This window comes from Megalobrama amblycephala, linkage group LG18 (genome assembly GCF_018812025.1).
Source record: "Megalobrama amblycephala isolate DHTTF-2021 linkage group LG18, ASM1881202v1, whole genome shotgun sequence".
Taxonomy (NCBI): domain Eukaryota; kingdom Metazoa; phylum Chordata; class Actinopteri; order Cypriniformes; family Xenocyprididae; genus Megalobrama; species Megalobrama amblycephala.
In genome coordinates this window covers 2,431,459-2,450,392 of record NC_063061.1, presented here as the reverse complement: position 1 = coordinate 2,450,392, position 18,934 = coordinate 2,431,459, and the positions used below count along the sequence as shown (strand labels likewise).

At 39.0% G+C, this 18,934-nt stretch overlaps 2 protein-coding genes across 4 annotated transcripts in view; one reads left to right on the top strand and one right to left on the bottom strand.

Annotated features, from left to right (window-relative positions):
• The window catches only part of LOC125252947 (NLR family CARD domain-containing protein 3-like), a 97,043-nt gene extending 89,752 nt beyond the window's left edge, over positions 1–7,291 (bottom strand). The window contains exons 1-7 of one of the 3 annotated variants that reach the window (XM_048166643.1): positions 7,116–7,291; positions 6,337–6,419; positions 5,890–6,006; positions 5,639–5,755; positions 5,027–5,143; positions 4,665–4,781; positions 3,853–3,969 (exon numbers count right to left, since the gene is read on the bottom strand). In XM_048166643.1, the coding sequence (XP_048022600.1) occupies positions 3,853–3,969; positions 4,665–4,781; positions 5,027–5,143; positions 5,639–5,755; positions 5,890–6,006; positions 6,337–6,383 (632 nt within the window). In that variant the 5' untranslated portion in view covers positions 6,384–6,419; positions 7,116–7,291. The remainder of the gene's footprint in view (positions 1–3,852; positions 3,970–4,664; positions 4,782–5,026; positions 5,144–5,638; positions 5,756–5,889; positions 6,007–6,336; positions 6,420–7,115) is intronic. The other 2 variants (XM_048166644.1, XM_048166645.1) reach the window with 2 other exon arrangements.
• A 571-nt stretch (positions 7,292–7,862) lies between these two features.
• faxdc2 (fatty acid hydroxylase domain containing 2) lies at positions 7,863–16,979 on the top strand. The gene is made up of 8 exons (XM_048167295.1): positions 7,863–8,015; positions 8,466–8,563; positions 8,706–8,809; positions 9,071–9,192; positions 10,860–11,065; positions 11,810–11,915; positions 11,991–12,157; positions 16,271–16,979. The coding sequence occupies exons 1-8, from the start codon at positions 8,007–8,009 to the stop codon at positions 16,428–16,430; spliced, it is 972 nt and encodes a 323-aa protein (XP_048023252.1). The 5' UTR covers positions 7,863–8,006; the 3' UTR covers positions 16,431–16,979.
• The last annotated feature ends 1,955 nt before the right edge of the window (positions 16,980–18,934 follow it).

Sequence of the window (18,934 nt, the reverse complement as noted above, 5' to 3'; positions counted from 1 at the left end):
CTCGTCGGCTGCTGGAGCGGGCTCGTCGAAGGCTGGATTGGGCTCATGGAGAATAAGAGCAGGCACGTGGAAGGCTAGAGCAGGCCCTTAGAGAACTGGCACTTGCTCGTGGAGAATAAGAGTAGGCTCGTGGAAGGCTTGAGCGGGCTCGTGGAAGGCTGGAGTGGGCCCGTGGAAGGCTGGAGCATGCTCGTGGAGAATAAGAGCAGGCTCGTGGAAGGCTGGAGCGGGCCCTTGGAGAACTGGTGCTTGCTCGTGAAGAATAGGAGCTGACTCGAGGAGAATTAGAGTAGGCTCGTGGAGAATAGGAACCGCTGGTTCTGCCCAAAAGTCTATGAGCCATTCAGCCTCCTTAGGAGAGGGCTCAGGCTGGACGGCAGACTTAATTGGGGGCTCCGGTGAGGCAGTGGCCATCCTCGTGGGCCGTCTGGATCTCGCGGTAGCCCTCCTTTTGACTCGACTAGGGAAAATAAACAGGCAGGTTCACTATAACAAATCATGTCCTCGTCCAGGCCCTTCAGAAAACAGGCATTCAGGGGAGCATCTGGCCAGTTCACCATACAAGATAGCTCAGAAAATTCCTCCACGTACCTCTCCAGCAGGCGACCGTCCTGCCTGAGAAACCAAAGATGGTCCTCGACTGTGTCGTGGGGCTTCTGGACAGCAGGAGGAATTGGGACCAGGAATATACCCATTTTAGTTTTGTAGATGTCCAACGGTGAGGTCTGTTCTTCTGTTACGGTGTTGGTTGTAGCAGAGACGAAGCATAAACAAACTTCTACAAAACTGGGTATTTATCAGTCCCTCCAGGATTCCGCAATTCTGCGATTGCAGAATTGTCGCTGTAAGTGCGCAACTCTCTCTCTCTCTCACACACACAAGCATGCACGCTCTGAGTGACATCGTTTCCATCATTTGGTTCAGTTTATCAACAGTGTCTGTATGTATTGCCTGAAATAATTAAATAATAGTCCGAAAATAATTTATTTTATAGAATTTTGTTTTTACCTTTAGGCCAAAACTGAGCAAAAAATTGCAGTTTGCTGCAGTTGTTATTTATATGACCAAAAATGTAAATCAATGAGATCTTTATAACAGTACAGCAGACTACTTACATAAAATGCATATAAATATAATGTGTCACTCTATATCTCCTAATAATATGTCTTGGTAAGAAGATATGCTTAGTTTTATGATAAAAGCTCTATAATTTTTATTGTGGGGGGCAAAACACAATGCAATGCAATAGGGATACAATGATGATTGAGAGAGAAACAAATAAATGTTCCTGAACCTGTTGTATCATATTTGATACATAAAATATACAAAATTGATTGATAAAATATATAAACCTTTCTAAAGGGGGAGCATATACCCCCAGACCCCCCTAGAGTACCTGACAACCATGCCCCCTTTCACAAAATCATTTGGGAAACACTGCAATATAACATTTTAATAAAAAAAATGGTTTTATTTGGTGTTACATATGAAATAAAATGTTGAAATTATATTTTAAGTTATTATCAGAGTTCAGAGCCCAGTGGTTCTTGAACTCAGAAAAGTAATAAAAATGTTAGAAGAATATTGATTCTGGTGTATTTTTACTGAAAAACTACACAAGAAATGCCGCAAATATTGACGCAAATTTTGAGAAAAGCCGCCGCAAAATCAGTCATTTTAGGCCGCAGAAATCAGAAAAAAGTCTCGCGAAATCCTGGAGGGACTGATTTATTACAACGAAGGAGAGAAACAACCTAAACATACTTATGCTAACAATATAACAGACAAGGAGTGCAGGGAGTGAGTCCATTATAAAGGGTGTGCAGATGATGAAGTCCAGGTGCAGGTGATGAGTGATGATGGGGAGATGACGAGGAAGTGAGTGCAGGTGTGGAAACACCGAGGATGATGGGAAATGGAGTCCAGGAACGAAGGGAACTGTGACAGCAGCAGTGCAGTGATCATTTCTGCGACGAGTGTATTTTTGCTGTGCTGCACAGTTCTGAATTAAAATGATAGTGCACTGTTTGCATTAAAATAAAGATTTATTGATGCGAAAAACTAGTAATTTCACCATAGATGCATATAATTTAAAGTCTCTGTTATACAGTTTACACATGGCTTTTTTGCCTTTTTTAGCAAGGAAAATGACACCTTACCAGACATTTAGGTGAACAAGGAGACATAAACGATATCACTCGTCTCTTCATGAAGGTGGAAAAACAAAGTTCTTTATGACCTGAGGGATTTCTTGTAAAAAGATTTAAAAGAAAAGAAGACAGCCGCCTGTTTTTGTCTGTTTTAATTTTTAATTTAAAATGTTTGTGATTTTAACATTAAGCTTTACGTTTAAATGTTAAATCTACAGTAGTCCTATTACTTTATATAAAGTAATGAAATGAATAAAACGTTTAAATGTGGTGCGTCTAAACGTGACTTCTATGAAATATAGAGAATCGCAATGCTGACACGCCATGTTCAGTAACAACTTTTGGATTTGAAATAAAAATAAGAAAATTTTGTGTTTGTGATAAACAGCCATAGATCAGTTGCACACTGCAAACGCGGCATATGTGAAAGCACAATAGCGCGTGCTGCATATGTACTGCAAAGGCTTGATGGTGGTGCTTCTCCACTCTCCTCCGCTGGCCTCCATTGTCTTTTTTGTTCGATATTAACCAATGTTTCATTCTGACAAAAGTAATATCCAAAGCTTAAAGCCTAAAGAATTACCTACGTACTTTTTAAAAATCATATACAAAATTCTACTGATAAAATAATAGGCTATTCTGTTTCTAGAGCAAAAATATTTTTGAAACTCAAAAATTCAGTAGGTAAACTCAGTATAATATGCCACTAGAAACAACTCTAAAATGTCATAAATGGTCCTAACGTTACAGGAGATCAATTGCTGTAGACAGTGCTCTAGAATTAATTAGAGTAGGCTATCATTAGTTTTGTCCTGCTAATTATTATTTTATACCCATAAAAATACTTAGTAACTGCCAGATAATGATCACCTGCTTTTCCCCGTCATGGCTAATGTTAGTCGTGTTATCTTAGCTAATAACATTTATTAATTAGCTTATAAAGTCCACATTTAACGTTACCAAAAAAAAGTTCAGTGATCTGTCAGATCCTGTAGGTCGGTTAGTACAGTTTACTGCTGAACAACTAATTTTGTTGGTGTGAAATAACACAGAAATCTAAAATTAATAGTTAGTTATATATCTTCAATCTCCCCTCGAAGCTCCGACAGTCCTTAGAGAAGCTGTCAATCAACTGTCAATCATGACGACACGCCCTGTTTCTGTAGCATCAAATTGCTAGCTAAAATCTAACTTATCACAAAAACAAACAATTGAATATTTATCTTAGCTTGATAACAACTACCTTAAATGACCAAACTCTTTCAGAAAGTTTTATTTGAAGCATAATTTATTTTTATGTTTTGACTGAAATCTAGTTTGTTTGCATTGAGAGGGTGGGGTTTATGACCTGTACTGCATCCAGCCACCAGGGGGCGATCAAAGAGCCCACAGCTTCACTTTTCAGGACGTATGAGACACACCCGGTTTAACATGGTGCTGTAAATTGACCGGCTGCAACTGATGCTGTTGCTAATATGTTGTTAATCTGTCGTAATCACCTCAAGAGTCACAAGGGGAAGGAAAATCAAAAGGTTGATGGTTTTTTTTATTTGCATGTTTTTTGATAAAATATGCTATTCTAAACGTTTAATTTTTTTATTGTTTTTTATTTCTAAATTTTACTTTTTCCATCCATCCTCCCATCCATCCATCCATCCATCCACCCATCTATCCATCCTCCCATTCACCCATCCAGTTGTACCTCAGATCAGTTGATGTGTGTCTTCCCTTAAATTTTATTGGTTTTTCCATACACTGGTCACTCTTCATGGACACACAGCTGGACTTTGATGGGTTTGATCTCTGACTGTGTAATTGACTTTAAATGAAATAGTGACAAGAAGAATTAATGTAGTTAACTTGATAATTTTACAATGATAATGTCATCCATCCATCCATCCATCCTCCCATTCATTCACGCATCATCCCTTCCATCCATCCTCGAATCTGCCCACTCACCATCCATCCTGCCATTCATCCATCCATCCATCCTCCCATCCACCCATCTACCCATCCACCCATCCATCCATCCATCCATCCATCCTCCCATCCACCTATCCTCCCATTCATCCATCCATCCTCCCATCCACCCATCCACCCATCTATCCATCCATCCATCCATCCATCCATCCATCCATCCATCCATCCATCCACCCATCCATCTATCCACCTATCCTCCCATTCATCCATCCTCCAATCTGCCCAACCACCATCCATCCTGCCATCCATCCATCCATCCATCCATCCATCCATCCATCCATCCATCCATCCACCCATCTATCCACCTATCCTCCCATTCATCCATCCATCCTCCCATCCACCCATCTATCCACCTATCCTCCAATTCATCCATCCTCCAATCTGCCCACCCACCATCCATCCTTTCATCCATCCATCCTCCCATCCATTCATCCATCCATCCATCCATCCTCTAATCCACTAACCCACCCGTCCATCCTGCCATCCATCCATCCATGCATCCATCCATCCTCCCATCCACCCATCCAGTTGTACCTCAGATCAGTTGATGTGTGTCTTCCCTTAAATTTTAGTGGTTTGTCCACAGACTGGTCACTCTTCATGGACACACAGCTGGACTCTGGTGAATTTGATCTCTGACTGTGTAATTGACTTTAAAAGAAATAGTGACAAGAAGAATTCATGTAGTTAACTTGATAATTTTACAATGATAATGTCATCCATCCATCCATCCATACATCCATCCTCCCATTCATTCACGCATCCTCCCTTCCATCCATCCTCCAATCTGCCCACTCACCATCCATCCTGCCATTCATCCATCCATCCATCCATCCATCCATCCATCCATCCATCCATCCACCCATCCATCCTCCCATTCACCCATCCAGTTGTACCTCAGATCAGTTGATGTGTGTCTTCCCTTAAATTTTATTGGTTTTTCCATAGACTGGTCACTCTTCATGGACACACAGCTGGACTCTGGTGAATTTGATCTCTGACTGTGTAATTGACTTTAAAAGAAATAGTGACAAGAATAATTCATGAAGTTAACTTGATAACTTTACAATGATAATGTCATCCATCCTCCCATTCATTCACGCATCCTCCCTTCCATCCATCCTCCAATCTGCCCACTCACCATCCATCCTGCCATTCATCTATCCATCCATCCATCCACCCATCCACCCATCTATCCACCTATCCTCTCATTCATCCATCCTCCAATCTGCCCACCCACCATCCATCCTGCCATCCATCCATCCATCCATCCATCCATCCTCCCATCCACCCATCTATCCACCTATCCTCCCATTCATCCATCCTGCAATCTGCCCACCCACCATCCATCCTGTCATTCATCCATCCTACCTCCCATCCACCCATCCATCCATCCATCCATCCTCCCATCCATCCATCCATCCATCCATCCATCCATCCATCCATCCATCCATCCATCCATCCATCCATCCATCCATCCATCCATCCATCCACCCATCCAGTTGTACCTCAGATCAGTTGATGTGTGTCTTCCCTTAAATTTTAGTGGTTTTTCCATAGACTGGTCACTCTTCATGGACACACAGCTGGACTCCGGTGAGTTTGATCTCTGACTGTGTAATTGACTTTAAAAGAAATAGTGACAAGAAGAATTCATGTAGTTAACTTGACATTTTTACAATGATAATGTCATCCATTTATCCATCCATCCATCCATCCATCCATCCATCCATCCATCCATCCACCCATCCAGTTGTACCTCAGATCAGTTGATGTGTGTCTTCCCTTAAATTTTAGTGGTTTGTCCACAGACTGGTCACTCTTCAGGGACACACAGCTGGACTCTGGTGAGTTTGATCTCTGACTGTGTAATTGACTTTAAATGAAATAGTGACAAGAAGAATTCATGTAGTTAACTTGACATTTTTACAATGATAATGTCATCCATCTATCCATCCATCCAAAGATGAAGATTAATTAATTAGACAAATTAATTTACAAGAAAATAAAGACAGATAATCCAGATCCTTGAGACAGTGTGTCTCAGCACAAGCGTTAACACAAACAATAACCGACCGTGAAGTGAGAACTCAGAGGAACTTAAATCTACAGATAATGAGCTAAAAGACTAACAAATGAAATCATCAAATGAATATCCATATTGTTCTGTGGCATATAATGTATTTTCTTTAAGACTCTGATGTACCTGCATTCTGGAGAAAAATCTCCAGTCAGTGTTTGTGTGTCGTCCATGATTCATTCAGTCTTCATGGAGCTGCACGGGTAAATCTAATGAGAAAAACACTGATTCAGACACACTGACGTAGAAAAGAAATGAATATCATTTGTAATTTTCTTTAATGTGTTTATGACGACAAAAGAATCTGGTTTATGACATGATGACCTGTCAAGGCACTTTATAGAGACCTGTATTTGGTCAATCTGACCAGTATTGTTAAAAACGATGGATGAATTTAGGTTATTGTACATCACATTATGACATAAAAAAAAAACATTAAAAAAAAACAGATTTTAAAATAATGTAATCAAAATATCATACAGTTTATGTAAATAATGTATTAGTATAAAACAAACTCACAACCTTGTGTAAAAATATAAAGAATTTCTCTAGTTTGATTTCACAGGATTAGCTATAGCGGAATTTAATCTTTCTGGTTATTGCTTTCCAAATTTAATTAATTTGTCGCAGCTTTTACCCAAACAAACTGTGGACCTCAAATGTAAATTCTTTATAGAATGTTGTAGCATTTAAATGTAGAAATGTACCTTGGTCTCGACCAATAATTACATATTTTCAGCAAAATTTGTCCTATATGTCTGAAAGACAATTAAGATATCATAATAAGATCAAGAAATCCACATTAGCCTACTTTAAGTACTTTATATTTAAGTTAGTTTAAGCAGGTCTAGTTCATGTTTACTAAAGCTAATGAGAAAATCATAGCAACTCACCTGAAGACTCACCTTGACTTAAATGTTCGTCTTCTAGACTCAGTTTCTCACAATGTTCATGGTTTCCCATCAAGTACATGTAAATTCCTACATAAGCAATGGAAAAATAAATACTATTAGACACATTCTTGCTCAGTTTTGCTGATTTAAAGGACGTTACAGTGTAAAATGGCGCATGTAAAACACAATCTATTTTCACTTTGTCATGTTGCCAAACCTGTTTGGAGTGAAAAATCCAGCCCATATCATACAGCTCATACACTGATCCCGGGATTTTAGGTCAGCATTTAAAGTAATCAATCAACGTTTACTAATATAACTTTAATATAAATGTTGTACATTTAACTTTTTAAAGCCTTTTAAACCAAAATTGTCTCTGTGGTTCAGTTATATCTGTATCATACTGTTACACGACCTGAATGACTGCACATTAAAGAAATCATTATAAACTGTTATGAAAACTTACCTAACTTAACTTACCTTACTGGCGACACCTGCTGGTGAAAAAACAACGAGAACTCTAACATTATTGACACTTTAGGCCTGCTAAACAATTGCTAACAAATGTTTTCATACAAGTGTACTGTTGTAAGTATAAATGACAAATCATTAAATGCCATTAAATATAGTTCTTGTATTGTGTGTTTTTATTTTGGGGCTCCATGTTGATATTAAGTGTATTAAGCTAATTGTCTTAAAGTTGGCATGAAGTTGCACAAGTCTAGGCAACTAGGCTTTCATAACTGAGATACTGTACGGATCATTTTGCACGGAGTGTCAGCTGATCAGTGGTGGACCAATCACAGATCAGCTGATGACGTAATGAGGCTGTAAACAAGTACAGTATAAACAGACACGCGGAGCGACTGTCAGCTGCTCTGAACACACACACACACACACACCATGGACAGAGTGAGTCTTTCTGTTTCTCTGAACCTTTGCTGTAATGTGTTTGTAACTGTAGATCTGTTTCATCATCACTGCTGTATTATTCTGCTCAACAATTACTGAAGTTTACAAAGAAACTGTTGAAAAGAGCGAAACTGCTGATTCATTTGATGAAAACAAACATCATGAAAATAATAATAACCTGTAGCTGCACATTGAAAAGATATATAATAACGTAATAATAAATGCTGAATTGTTTCTGCTCCAGTTCAAGCTCTCAGTTCAGTTCCTGTCAGAAATATTGTGTTATTTCTTAGTTTTGATGACTTTATTATGTGTAAAACAGTCACACTAAAGCATGTGTAGGTCTGATGAAGACTATAAGAGCTCGAGTCAGTTCAATAAAGACTCTTTATACATTAGATGAACTGAAAACAATATAATGTGGCGTTTTGACTTCATCTCTCTGAACAGGAAAACCCTGGAGGACTTTGGGACTCGGTGAAGAAAGCAGCTTTTGTCATCGGATCTGGACTTTTCTTCCTGGTCGGGTTCAGAAACTCTGTGACATGGTGAGACGTTTTCATTTTCATCATCTTTCCTTCATTTCTATAATCTGATCTGAGCTTCTCCTCGCTGTACCTTGCGCTCGACGTGTCCTTCATGATTCTCTTCAGCTGATCATTAATCATTAATGAGTGTGTGTTTGTGTAGGCATCTGCAGAGGTTCTGGGGAGCGTCTGGAGATTTCTGGCAGACACAGTGGACCAAACTTCACCTGGCCTTGGGTGGAAATGAGGCTGCCTTGTTTTTCATCGGTCAGAAGCCGTAAAACTTGTTTTTGACCTTTATGCGGCTTCCCCTCTGGACACTGATCATCAAATGTTCTGGACTGAACCGTCCGCCTCAGAGTTAAAAAAAGACACAAATCGAACTTTCACTTGAATAGCAACATTTTGGCAGAGATCACTGTATTCTGCAGCTTTATTTGAAGTTTTCAACAATGTAAAGAGCTCAAAGTGTTTTCTGCTCAAATATATCAGTGAATTAATCATGTTGTTGTTTGTGGTGTTCAACAGGGACCATGTTGGTGCCGACGCTCTCGTTTTGGTTGTTTAACGCCCTGCTGATGGTGGTCGACACGACAGGAAAGCCCAGCTTCATCACACGCTACAGGATTCAGCCTGACAAAAACAATCCGGTATGATCCTGTTTAAACACTCTGTGTCTGTAAAGACGAGCGTTTATAAACACGTTCCCAACAGAGGAGAAGCTTTGCTGATGATTTACATCCGAATATGATATACTGAAGTGTCAAAAGGTCATTCGGTTTAACCGTCCAAAGGCCAATACAGCCGTTTCATTTGTGATTAAAATATCTTAAAATGTAATAAATGTATATATTTTTTATTCTGGCATGATTTTATAACATCATATATCAACATAGTGCAAAATGGTGTTAAAATTATGTGTAGAAGTCGAGAAAGAATGTCCAGAAAAATGAATTTCATTGATGTCATTCGGAGTAACCAATATAAAGGGACCATTTTGGACCAAGTCATGTGGTCAGGATCATGTGACAGGATGTGACATCATTCAGACACCTGCACAGGACCACATGGTCATGAAGCAAAGTAACTAACTCTCTTTTAACTATGTGATAAATTAATGTTTTCACTTGATCATACGCATGTCCCGAAACATCAGGTCATTCGGTGCAACCGCTATAAAACATGGAAAATGTTGAAATATTTAAAAAATGTTTGATTGTCCTTTTGCTAGATATCAGCCTGTTAGCACTGTTTGAAAATATCGTCATTTGGTAAAACTGAAATTTTGGTTAAACCGAATGACTTTTTGTTGACAAATTTTGTACATCTTGTAAAAAATGACAGAAGCAGTGTTAATTGATTATAAAAAAACACATGATCTCATTATTGACACTTAATAAAACTTCTAAATTAATTATACCTCTATTATGTTTTTTACACCTTATTCATCAATGACCCATTTACTGTTTGACAAGTAAGTTTCTTAAAAACCTTGTCATTACACAAACTGCATGATCTTTCCTTGTTTTGTGACTCATTTAATAGCGTCTCTGATTTAAACGTGAAAAGGTGAAAACAAAAAAAGTGATTTTAAGTGATTTCTATAAATTATTTCAGACAGTTTCAGTGAATCAATATTAAACTCTTAATTAAGTGACTCATTTGCAGCACTGCTCACAGATGTTTATGATGAATTAGTAATATATCTGCAAATATCGCTATGAATTGATATATTAGTGTAAATATTCTTCTTTAGAGTCATTGACGGTGTGTAAAACACTGTATTTCTGTACTGTAGATCAGTCGTATCATGAAAACATTGGCCTGTAAAGTGATAACGTTCTGTACTGTCAGCTCTGATAACAATTTTAGCACACATTGCATGAATTTAGATTACACAGCATATATAATCTTAAAATGTCGGTTGTAAAAACTTGCATATTAGATTATGTAGTGTATAATAATAATGTCTGGCTGTTAAAGCAAAGAGAGATGCTCAATAATAACCTGTTTATGATAAAGTTCAGAGTTCACTGATGACAGCGTCAGTCATTACATGAAGAACGTGTCTGATAATATTAATCTATATGTATGAATAGAGTAATCTCCACTTTAGACATTCTAACTGTAAGTAACTTCACAACTTCATGTCAACTAACTCTCATTAGAGTATCAGTCTGTTAGTTTGGGGTTCAGGTTAGTAGAATAAGTTGACATGTATCAAAGTGACTTACAGTCAGTGGAATGTCTGTTGGGAGCATCAAAATAAAGTGTTCGTAATCTACATTTTAAAGTTAAAATGGCTGTTCCCGGACAGGTGGATGCGGGCCGGTTGCGTCATGCGGTGAAGACGGTGCTGTTTAACCAGGTGTGTCTGTCGGGGCCGGTGGTGGTTCTGACCTACATCCTGATGAAGTGGCGCGGGGATCCGTGCGGCCCGGAGCTGCCCACCTTCCACTGGGTGCTGCTGGAGCTGGCCGTCTGCGGCCTGATGGAGGAGATCCTCTTCTACTACACACACAGGTCAGCCGTCCACTTCACACAGTACTGACCGCTTCAGAGCAGCTTATAACAACAGAAAACAACAGAATCAATGATGCAAACTTCATCAAATATCAGAGAAATTCTGCTTTTGTCCAATAGATGGTATACTTTAGTTAAACCACAGTCGTGAACATGATTTGCTACTTTTTATGTTTGATTCTCGACTGAATCGTTCGTTTAAACTGGTAAATTGGCGAGCCGGTTCACAGAATCAGCTGAATCAGACTTTAGTTCGGGGTCGAGGCACAAGATGCATATTGAATCTAAGAATCCGTTCGAAATTAATGAATCAAAAAGAACTCGACAAGCCAATTCAATCCTCGGAAAACTCTGAAAACCCGTTCTTTAGTTCAGTAATCCATCTGGACATGATCATTGGCGCTGCTTTGGATGTGTGCCTTACATAAACCTGAAACTAAAGTTCAACGATTCAGTTAAATTCCTTGAACCGGCTTAACCGGTTACTGGCTTAAAAGACAGATTTGTTCAAGAACCAAACATCAGTACTTGTAGGATCTGTCAAAATCCATGTAGAGCATTTGCACAGTATCGTACAGCACATACAAATGTCTAATCTTGACTTCAGTGAATATGAAGGGAGTGAAATCAGGCAGGTGAGTTTGACAAATAGTAGGAAAACTGGCAGAAACGAGAAGTTTATGCGTGTGACCCATCCCATCACACACTGATGGAATATTTTTCACGCTCATCTGCTCCTTTCAGACTCGTTCACCATCCGTCGCTCTATAAGAGCATCCACAAGATTCATCACGAGTGGACGGCTCCGGTCGGAGTGGTGGCGCTCTACGCTCATCCGGTGGAGCATGTGGTAAGATCCTGGCTCTGATGTGAACATGTGACCCGTACAGTGAGTTTGTGCTGAAATCCCTTCATCTGTGTGCAGCTGTCCAACATGCTGCCGGCTCTGGCGGGACCGATCCTGCTCGGCTCACACGTCGCCACCACCAGCCTCTGGTTCACTATTGCTCTGCTGGTGACGACCGTCTCGCACTGCGGTTACCACTTACCCCTGCTGCCCTCGCCCGAGTTTCACGACTTCCACCATCTCAAGTAAGTCCGGCGGTCAGTGTGTTGATGAAATGACGGGCTGAGGTGAAGTGAATTTGAACGTTGTTTTGACCTGATTTTGTTAGATGTGACTTCACACCATTTTGTTCTTTGATTTCGCTTGAAAAATGTTGTGACCGTAAAGGGTTAGTTCACCCAAAAATGAAAATTCTGTCATTAATTACTCACCTTTGTGTTGTTCCACAGCCATAAGACCTTTGTTCATCTTCAGAACACAAATTAAGATATATTTGATAAAATCTGATGACTCAGTGAGGCCTGCATTGACAGCAAGACATATAAAGACATATTTAAAACAGTCATGTGACTACAGTGGTTCAACCTTAATGTTATGAAGCTACGAGAATACTTTTTGTGCACCAAAAAAAACAAAATAACGACAATATCTAGTGATGGGCGATTTCAAAACACTGCTTCATAAAGCTTTGAAGATTTACAAATCTTTTGTTTTGAATCAGTGGTTCAGAGCGTGTATCAAACTGCCAAAGTCACGTGATTTCAGTAAACGAGGCTTCGTTACATCATAAGTGTTTCAAAATTTCAATGGTTCACCACTGGGAGGCATGACTCTGGTAGTTTGGTGTTGAATCATACATGCTGAGTAATTCATAGATCCTGCCTATAGCCTGTCTGATTTACATTCAAAAATTGAATCTAATAAAGAAATTGGATGGGAAATAATCAGAATGCTACAAAGTTTCGACGTTGCAAATACCTATAGAAATGTGACTTGTGAATGTTACATTTCTGTACCAACTGTTTGAATGATTTCCATCAATATAAAGTTCAGACATTGAGACCACCCCCTTTCTTGCCTAAACCTCAAAAGCATCGTCCATCATTGATGGAGCAAACATGTCATTTTTAGCAATTGGTGCAGCCTGTGATAAATCGTTAAGGAAAAAACGATTGTCTAAACTGATTCAAAATTTGAATAATGTGTAACAACTGGATTAGAAGTCAAGCTAGAGATTGGCTGTGTGAATGGTATTTTAGAACACAATAAAGCTGCTAAAGAGGTGGACCCAACTGAAGCCCCCTCCAGAGTTGTCCAGGCAGGGACAGTGATGTCATTCCTTAACCAGAACAGCAATGCCCTCATGTTGGCTGCCCAATAATATACAAGAAATTTGGAAGTGCCATCCCTCCTTTTGTACGAGGTCTCTGCAGTATGCTTCTTTTAATTCTTGGTATTTTTTTTTGTTCAAGATAAAAGTCTATATCTGATTATTTAATTTGGAGAAGATTTTGTTTAAAAAAAACGGGAGGCATTGAAAGATATATAAAAACTTGGGCAGTACACTCATCTTTACTGTATTAATTCTTCCACCCAGTGAGAGAGGGAGGTGGTCCCATCGCTCAAAATCTGGTTTTAAATTAGTTAAGAGAGGTGGGTAGTTGGCCCCATACAAGTCTTTATACTTGTGCGTAACTCAAACCCCAAGGTACTTCAGTTTTTTAATGCTAATTTTGAAGGGAACTGAGCGTAAAGATAACAGGCTGACCCCATCACCAACAGGCATTAGTTCACTTTTCTGGATATTAACTTTATAACCAGATATTTTGCAGAATTCTGTAAGTAGAGTCACCAATTTAGGAAGACTTGACAGGGGTTGTGACAGGTATAATAACATGTCGTCTGCATAAAGCGAAACCTTATGTTCCAATCCTGCCCGCTGAATACCTTTGATATCAGCTCTTTGTCTCAAAGCTAAAGCAAGTGGTTCCATTGCGACTGCGAATAGAAGTGGGGACAAAGGGCATCCCTGTCTCATGCCACTTTGAAGCTCAAAATAAGCAAATATATTATTATTAGTGCGCACAGCAGCCAACGGAGACGTATATAAAAGTTTGATCCATCCTCCAGTGTGTTGAAAAGATAACCCCACTCCACCCGGTCAAATGCCTTTTCCGCACCCAGTGAAAGCACTACCTCTGGTGTGCTGGGTGGAGAGGGGCTATAAAGAATATTCAAAAGTAGTCTAATGTTAAAGAACGAATAACGATTCTTAATAAAACCTGTTTGGTCAGGTGATATGACGGGGGGAGGTGTTCCCTCTAAACGTTGTGCGAGGACCTTAGAGAGCACTTTAGCATCAGTGTTTAGAAGGGAGATTAGACAGAATGAGCTGCACTCAAGAGGGTTCTTGTCTTTTTTGAGGATTAATGAGATAACTGCCTGACACATGGTTGGTGGTAGGATTTTTGATGAAAGGGACTCTTCAAAAACTGATAACAATAAAGAGGAAAGCTGTTCTGAGAATTTTTTAAAGAAATCTGTTGGAAAACCATCCGGTCCCAGTGATTTGCCACTCTGCATAGATCTAATTGCTAATGTTATCTCTTCCACCGTGAGGTCTTCTTCCAATTCAGCAGCCCTCACTGGGTCTATAAAGGGGATTTGTATATTTTCAAAAAAAATCTTCCAGGGAATGAGGGTTGACACACAAATCAGAAGTATACAGTGATTGGTAAAAAATTTTGGAAATAAGTGATGTTTTTATTTTTATTTGCGCAATATGAAATTATCTGGCCCCATAATATGCCTCAAGTGACTCCCATCTGCCCTAATGTGTGCAAGCCGCAAATTAGACAGAATGAATAACAGTGTTAAAGTGGTCCTATTATAGTTTTGAAGAGGACATCCCTGGCGTTTGGTTGATCTCAAGGAATGATGTAATCTCAGAGGAAATGGATTTAGTAAAAAGTTTCTTCTGATAGAAGCAGAGAATTTAGTCTCCAGGGATGGTAACATAACATACACATTTTCATAATTAGGGGACCATGATCAGACATAACTATAGCTCTGTAATCACACTTGGTAATGAGAGGAAGAAGTCTTTTATCCAGAAAAAAAAATTATCTATACGGTAATAGGTCTTATGGACAGAGGAAAAGAAAGAATATTCTCTGGAAGTAGGGCTGTGAAACTGCCAGACAGCAATGCCATATGATTTAAGAAAAAGTTTAATTGAACGTGCTGATTTAGACAGGGGAGCTTTTTTGAGCAAAATACGGTCTAAGACAGGGGAGAGCGTACAATTCGTGTCACCACCAAGAATAAGGTGGTGTGATGTCATATTTGGTAACCGAGAAAGAAGATTGGAAAAAAAACGCAGGGTTATCCCACATTTTTCTTGATAAGTATGGCAGCACCTCTAGCTTTTGAATGAAAATTAGACTGATATATCTGTCCTTCCCAACTCCCTCTAAGTCTGAAATGATCCGTTGTATTTATCATTTATTTATTTTATAAACCGGGTTTGGCGAGAGCCCGAGCTAGACACGTCTTACTCCATCGGCATACGAGAGCGTCCCCCAGACTTAGTCATATTTGCACACAAATTACATTTTGGAAACTGATTGCAATGCAGTTTGTGCACAAGTCCGGAATAGATATCAGCCAAAATAAAACGAAAAAAATGGTTTCAATTTATGGCCACTCGAATGGAGCATCTCTAGTTATAACAGTTCTAGTAGTGCAGTAAGACTTGCTTTATAGCTCTGAGGTAGAGTTGATCTGTGCTGTTGTCCAATCAATGAGCCTTTCAACTATGCTCTACATACAAGTCATGCAGTCACCTTTGATCTCACGAGATAACCGCCAAACTCTGTATTATAAAGTTGTATTTGATAGGTCCCCATGTGAGCATCATGTAACAGAGTCAAAACTCTCAATGTATTTGATCTTCAAATTCTGTCCCCACCATATCACTCCATATCGCACCCATTTACAGTTATTTTGTGCAACCAGCTTATTAGTAAAGGATCGCCTCTTCTTTTTTGACATGCAAAAAATCTATCAGCCTTATGTGCTTTCTTTGACATCAAATAGGAAGAGTGAGCCTAAAGTAAAACGTGCACTATTTTGTAGCCCATTGCCACACTGCATGACTTCAGGGCACTTGCTTCAGTGATCGCATATAGGCTGAATTAGATTGTGATTATGTATATATGCCATTTCCTTTGGTGTTCCATTTAAAAGGCAATGTTTTCTAGGAGAAAAACCAAAGGCAACACATTGAACCTACTACGCAGTAAAACCTTGTTATTTGCACAAGTTCTTGCGTGACCTCTAACTCTCTTCCCCTGCAGGTTCAATCAGTGCTATGGAGTGCTGGGTGTGCTGGACAGGCTTCACGGGACCGACGAGAAGTTCCGTAACTCAAAGGCGTATGAGCGGCACACCGTCCTGCTGAGTCTCACCCCGCTGAGCGAGAGCATCCCTGAAGATGCCAAGAAAGCACAGGATTAACCTCACTGAGAGAGAACCGAATCCACGTGTTCCTGTTTACTCTGCAAAGCTACTTTAATTGCGTAAGAGTTTTGTAATCGATCTGGAGTATGGACACACACTCCTGCGTTCAGGATCACAGTGTGAAGGTTCAGGTTATTCAACCTAAATCATTTCACTAATATATCAGGACTAAGCTAATTTACTGTTTCACACTTCACCTTATCTGAAGCTGCTCTGGTCGATGTTTGAGATCAGGGTTCAAATGCTGTCTGATGCACTTGAATGACCTGTGTCATGTACAGAGATGATCCATTCCTGTATACAGTCCTTTTTATGGTTCTTAATCTTCTGTGTCTGTGTTCTCATATTGTCAAAATAGCACCGACATTTATACAGTTGATGAAAATTATTTTAATACTTCTGATCAACGATGAATTTTAATGCTGAAAATCTAGTGATGGTTCTTGGAAGTGAACTGTTGTACACGTGTTCATCTACTCTTCATGATGTCAGTTTCTGGATTTTCTGATGGAATCTCAATCATTAAAATTAACATGTTGTACTGAGTGTGTTTTCATCACTAATAATTAAAATAATGGCACATGCTGTTCAAGTTGTCCTCCGGAAACCAGATTATGTATGAAGTAGTACATTACCACATGGGCCTGGACCCTCCATAAGGTCACCTGGGCCTCGTTTTATAAATGTTGATCGTACAATAATTTCTCAAATGTGTGATTTAGAGAACGAACTTGTGAATTGTAAACACTGCGTATGCCTCTCTTCCAGATATGAAATCTATAAATCGCAAATGATCTTGAAATTGTGCGCAGCTGAATGGTTTCAGATCTCCTCCTTGTAAACAGCCCTAAATAATGTCATTAACATATAAAAGAGCATCAGCCAACGTCCAAATCCTTTACTTGACAGCGGTGAGCTAGTAATAGTGACTTTGGGGTCATTAGGACAAACTCTACAGGGCCACCACCAGTCCAGTTCTTATGAAAATAGGCACAGATGATCTTTGGAATGAGCCACAAAGAAATGTCTGAACACATAATATGCACTATAACCATGACCTGAAACTTGTCACGGTCTGAAAAGTCATCTGATCAAATGTGAAGTCATTCCCTCAAACCCGCATCAGTTATATGAACAGTGAATTCACTGATTGAATGTTTTTTACTGAGCCAAAAGCCAACAGAGGTATAGTGAGGAGCTCAGCATGGTCATGAGAATCCAATAGGAGCTTTGGGTTTGAGTCACCTGTTCCCGGAACGACAAGATTCCAAATGGGATCATGAAATCCTAGGAGAAATGGCTCGAATGCAAACTGAACAGCCTAAGCATCCACAGCTGTTTCAAGCCACCAAATAACACCAAAATACATGTGGCCCAGATATAGCTAGATACCCAAGACTACTTAACATCAATAGTGCTGTTCATGTTGACTTGAAATGAAAAAAAAAAAAAAAACAGAGTTGCTCCATTAAAGGTTATGTATGTATGAAGACACTGGTGGTTCAAGGGTTCACGATCAGACATTAGAAACCAAGGGTTGAAGTGTTATAACATAAAGCCTCTTTGCTGAAATCACATGACCAGGCCAGTTTGATATTCGCCAAACCCCCCGACTTGATACTACATTTTAATAATACAATACACAATACTTATTTTCTCGCAATTCCAAGTTTATAACTTAGAATTCTGACTTTTTCTCTTTAATTTCTCAGAAAAAGGTCAGAATAGTGACTTGTTTTCTCGCTATTGGAAGTTTATACCTCATAGCTCTGACTTTCTTGTAATTCTGAGTTTAACTTACTATTCTCACCTTTTTTTCTCAGAAATGTGACAAACATGGAATTGCGAGGAAAAAAAATTGCATTTCTGACTTTTCTATTATATCTTGCACATCTGTCTTTTCCACAATTCCAAGTTAACTTGTTACTACACCCAATACCTAAGTTTACCTCACACTTCTGAGAAAAATGCAAGTTTCTGACTTTTCTCTATATTCCGGTTATAACTCAGAATTCTATTTTTCTCATAATTGCAAGTTTATATCTCGCAGTTTATATCCGACTTTATTTATTGCAATTGAGTTGCAATTCTGACTTTATAAGTGACACATGCAAGTTTATATTTTACAATTCACAACACTATTTTCTAGCTATTCCAAGTTTATAACTTGAGTTTATAAATTTTTCATCTCACAATTACAAGTTTATCTCTTAATTCTGTCTACTGACCTTTTTTTTCTCAGAAATGGGATACAAACCTGGAATAGTTCAAGAAAAGTTGCATTTCTGACTTTTCTATTATATCTCACACATGTCTTTCCCACAATTCAAAGTTTATAACTCGCTACTACACCCGAAACTTGCAATTCTGACGTTTCAAAATTCCGATTATAACACAGAATTCTATTTTTCTCACAATTGCAAGTTTAAATCTTGCAATTCTGACTTCATTAGAGGCAAATGCAAGTTTATAGTTCAGAATTTACAACACTATTTTCTTGC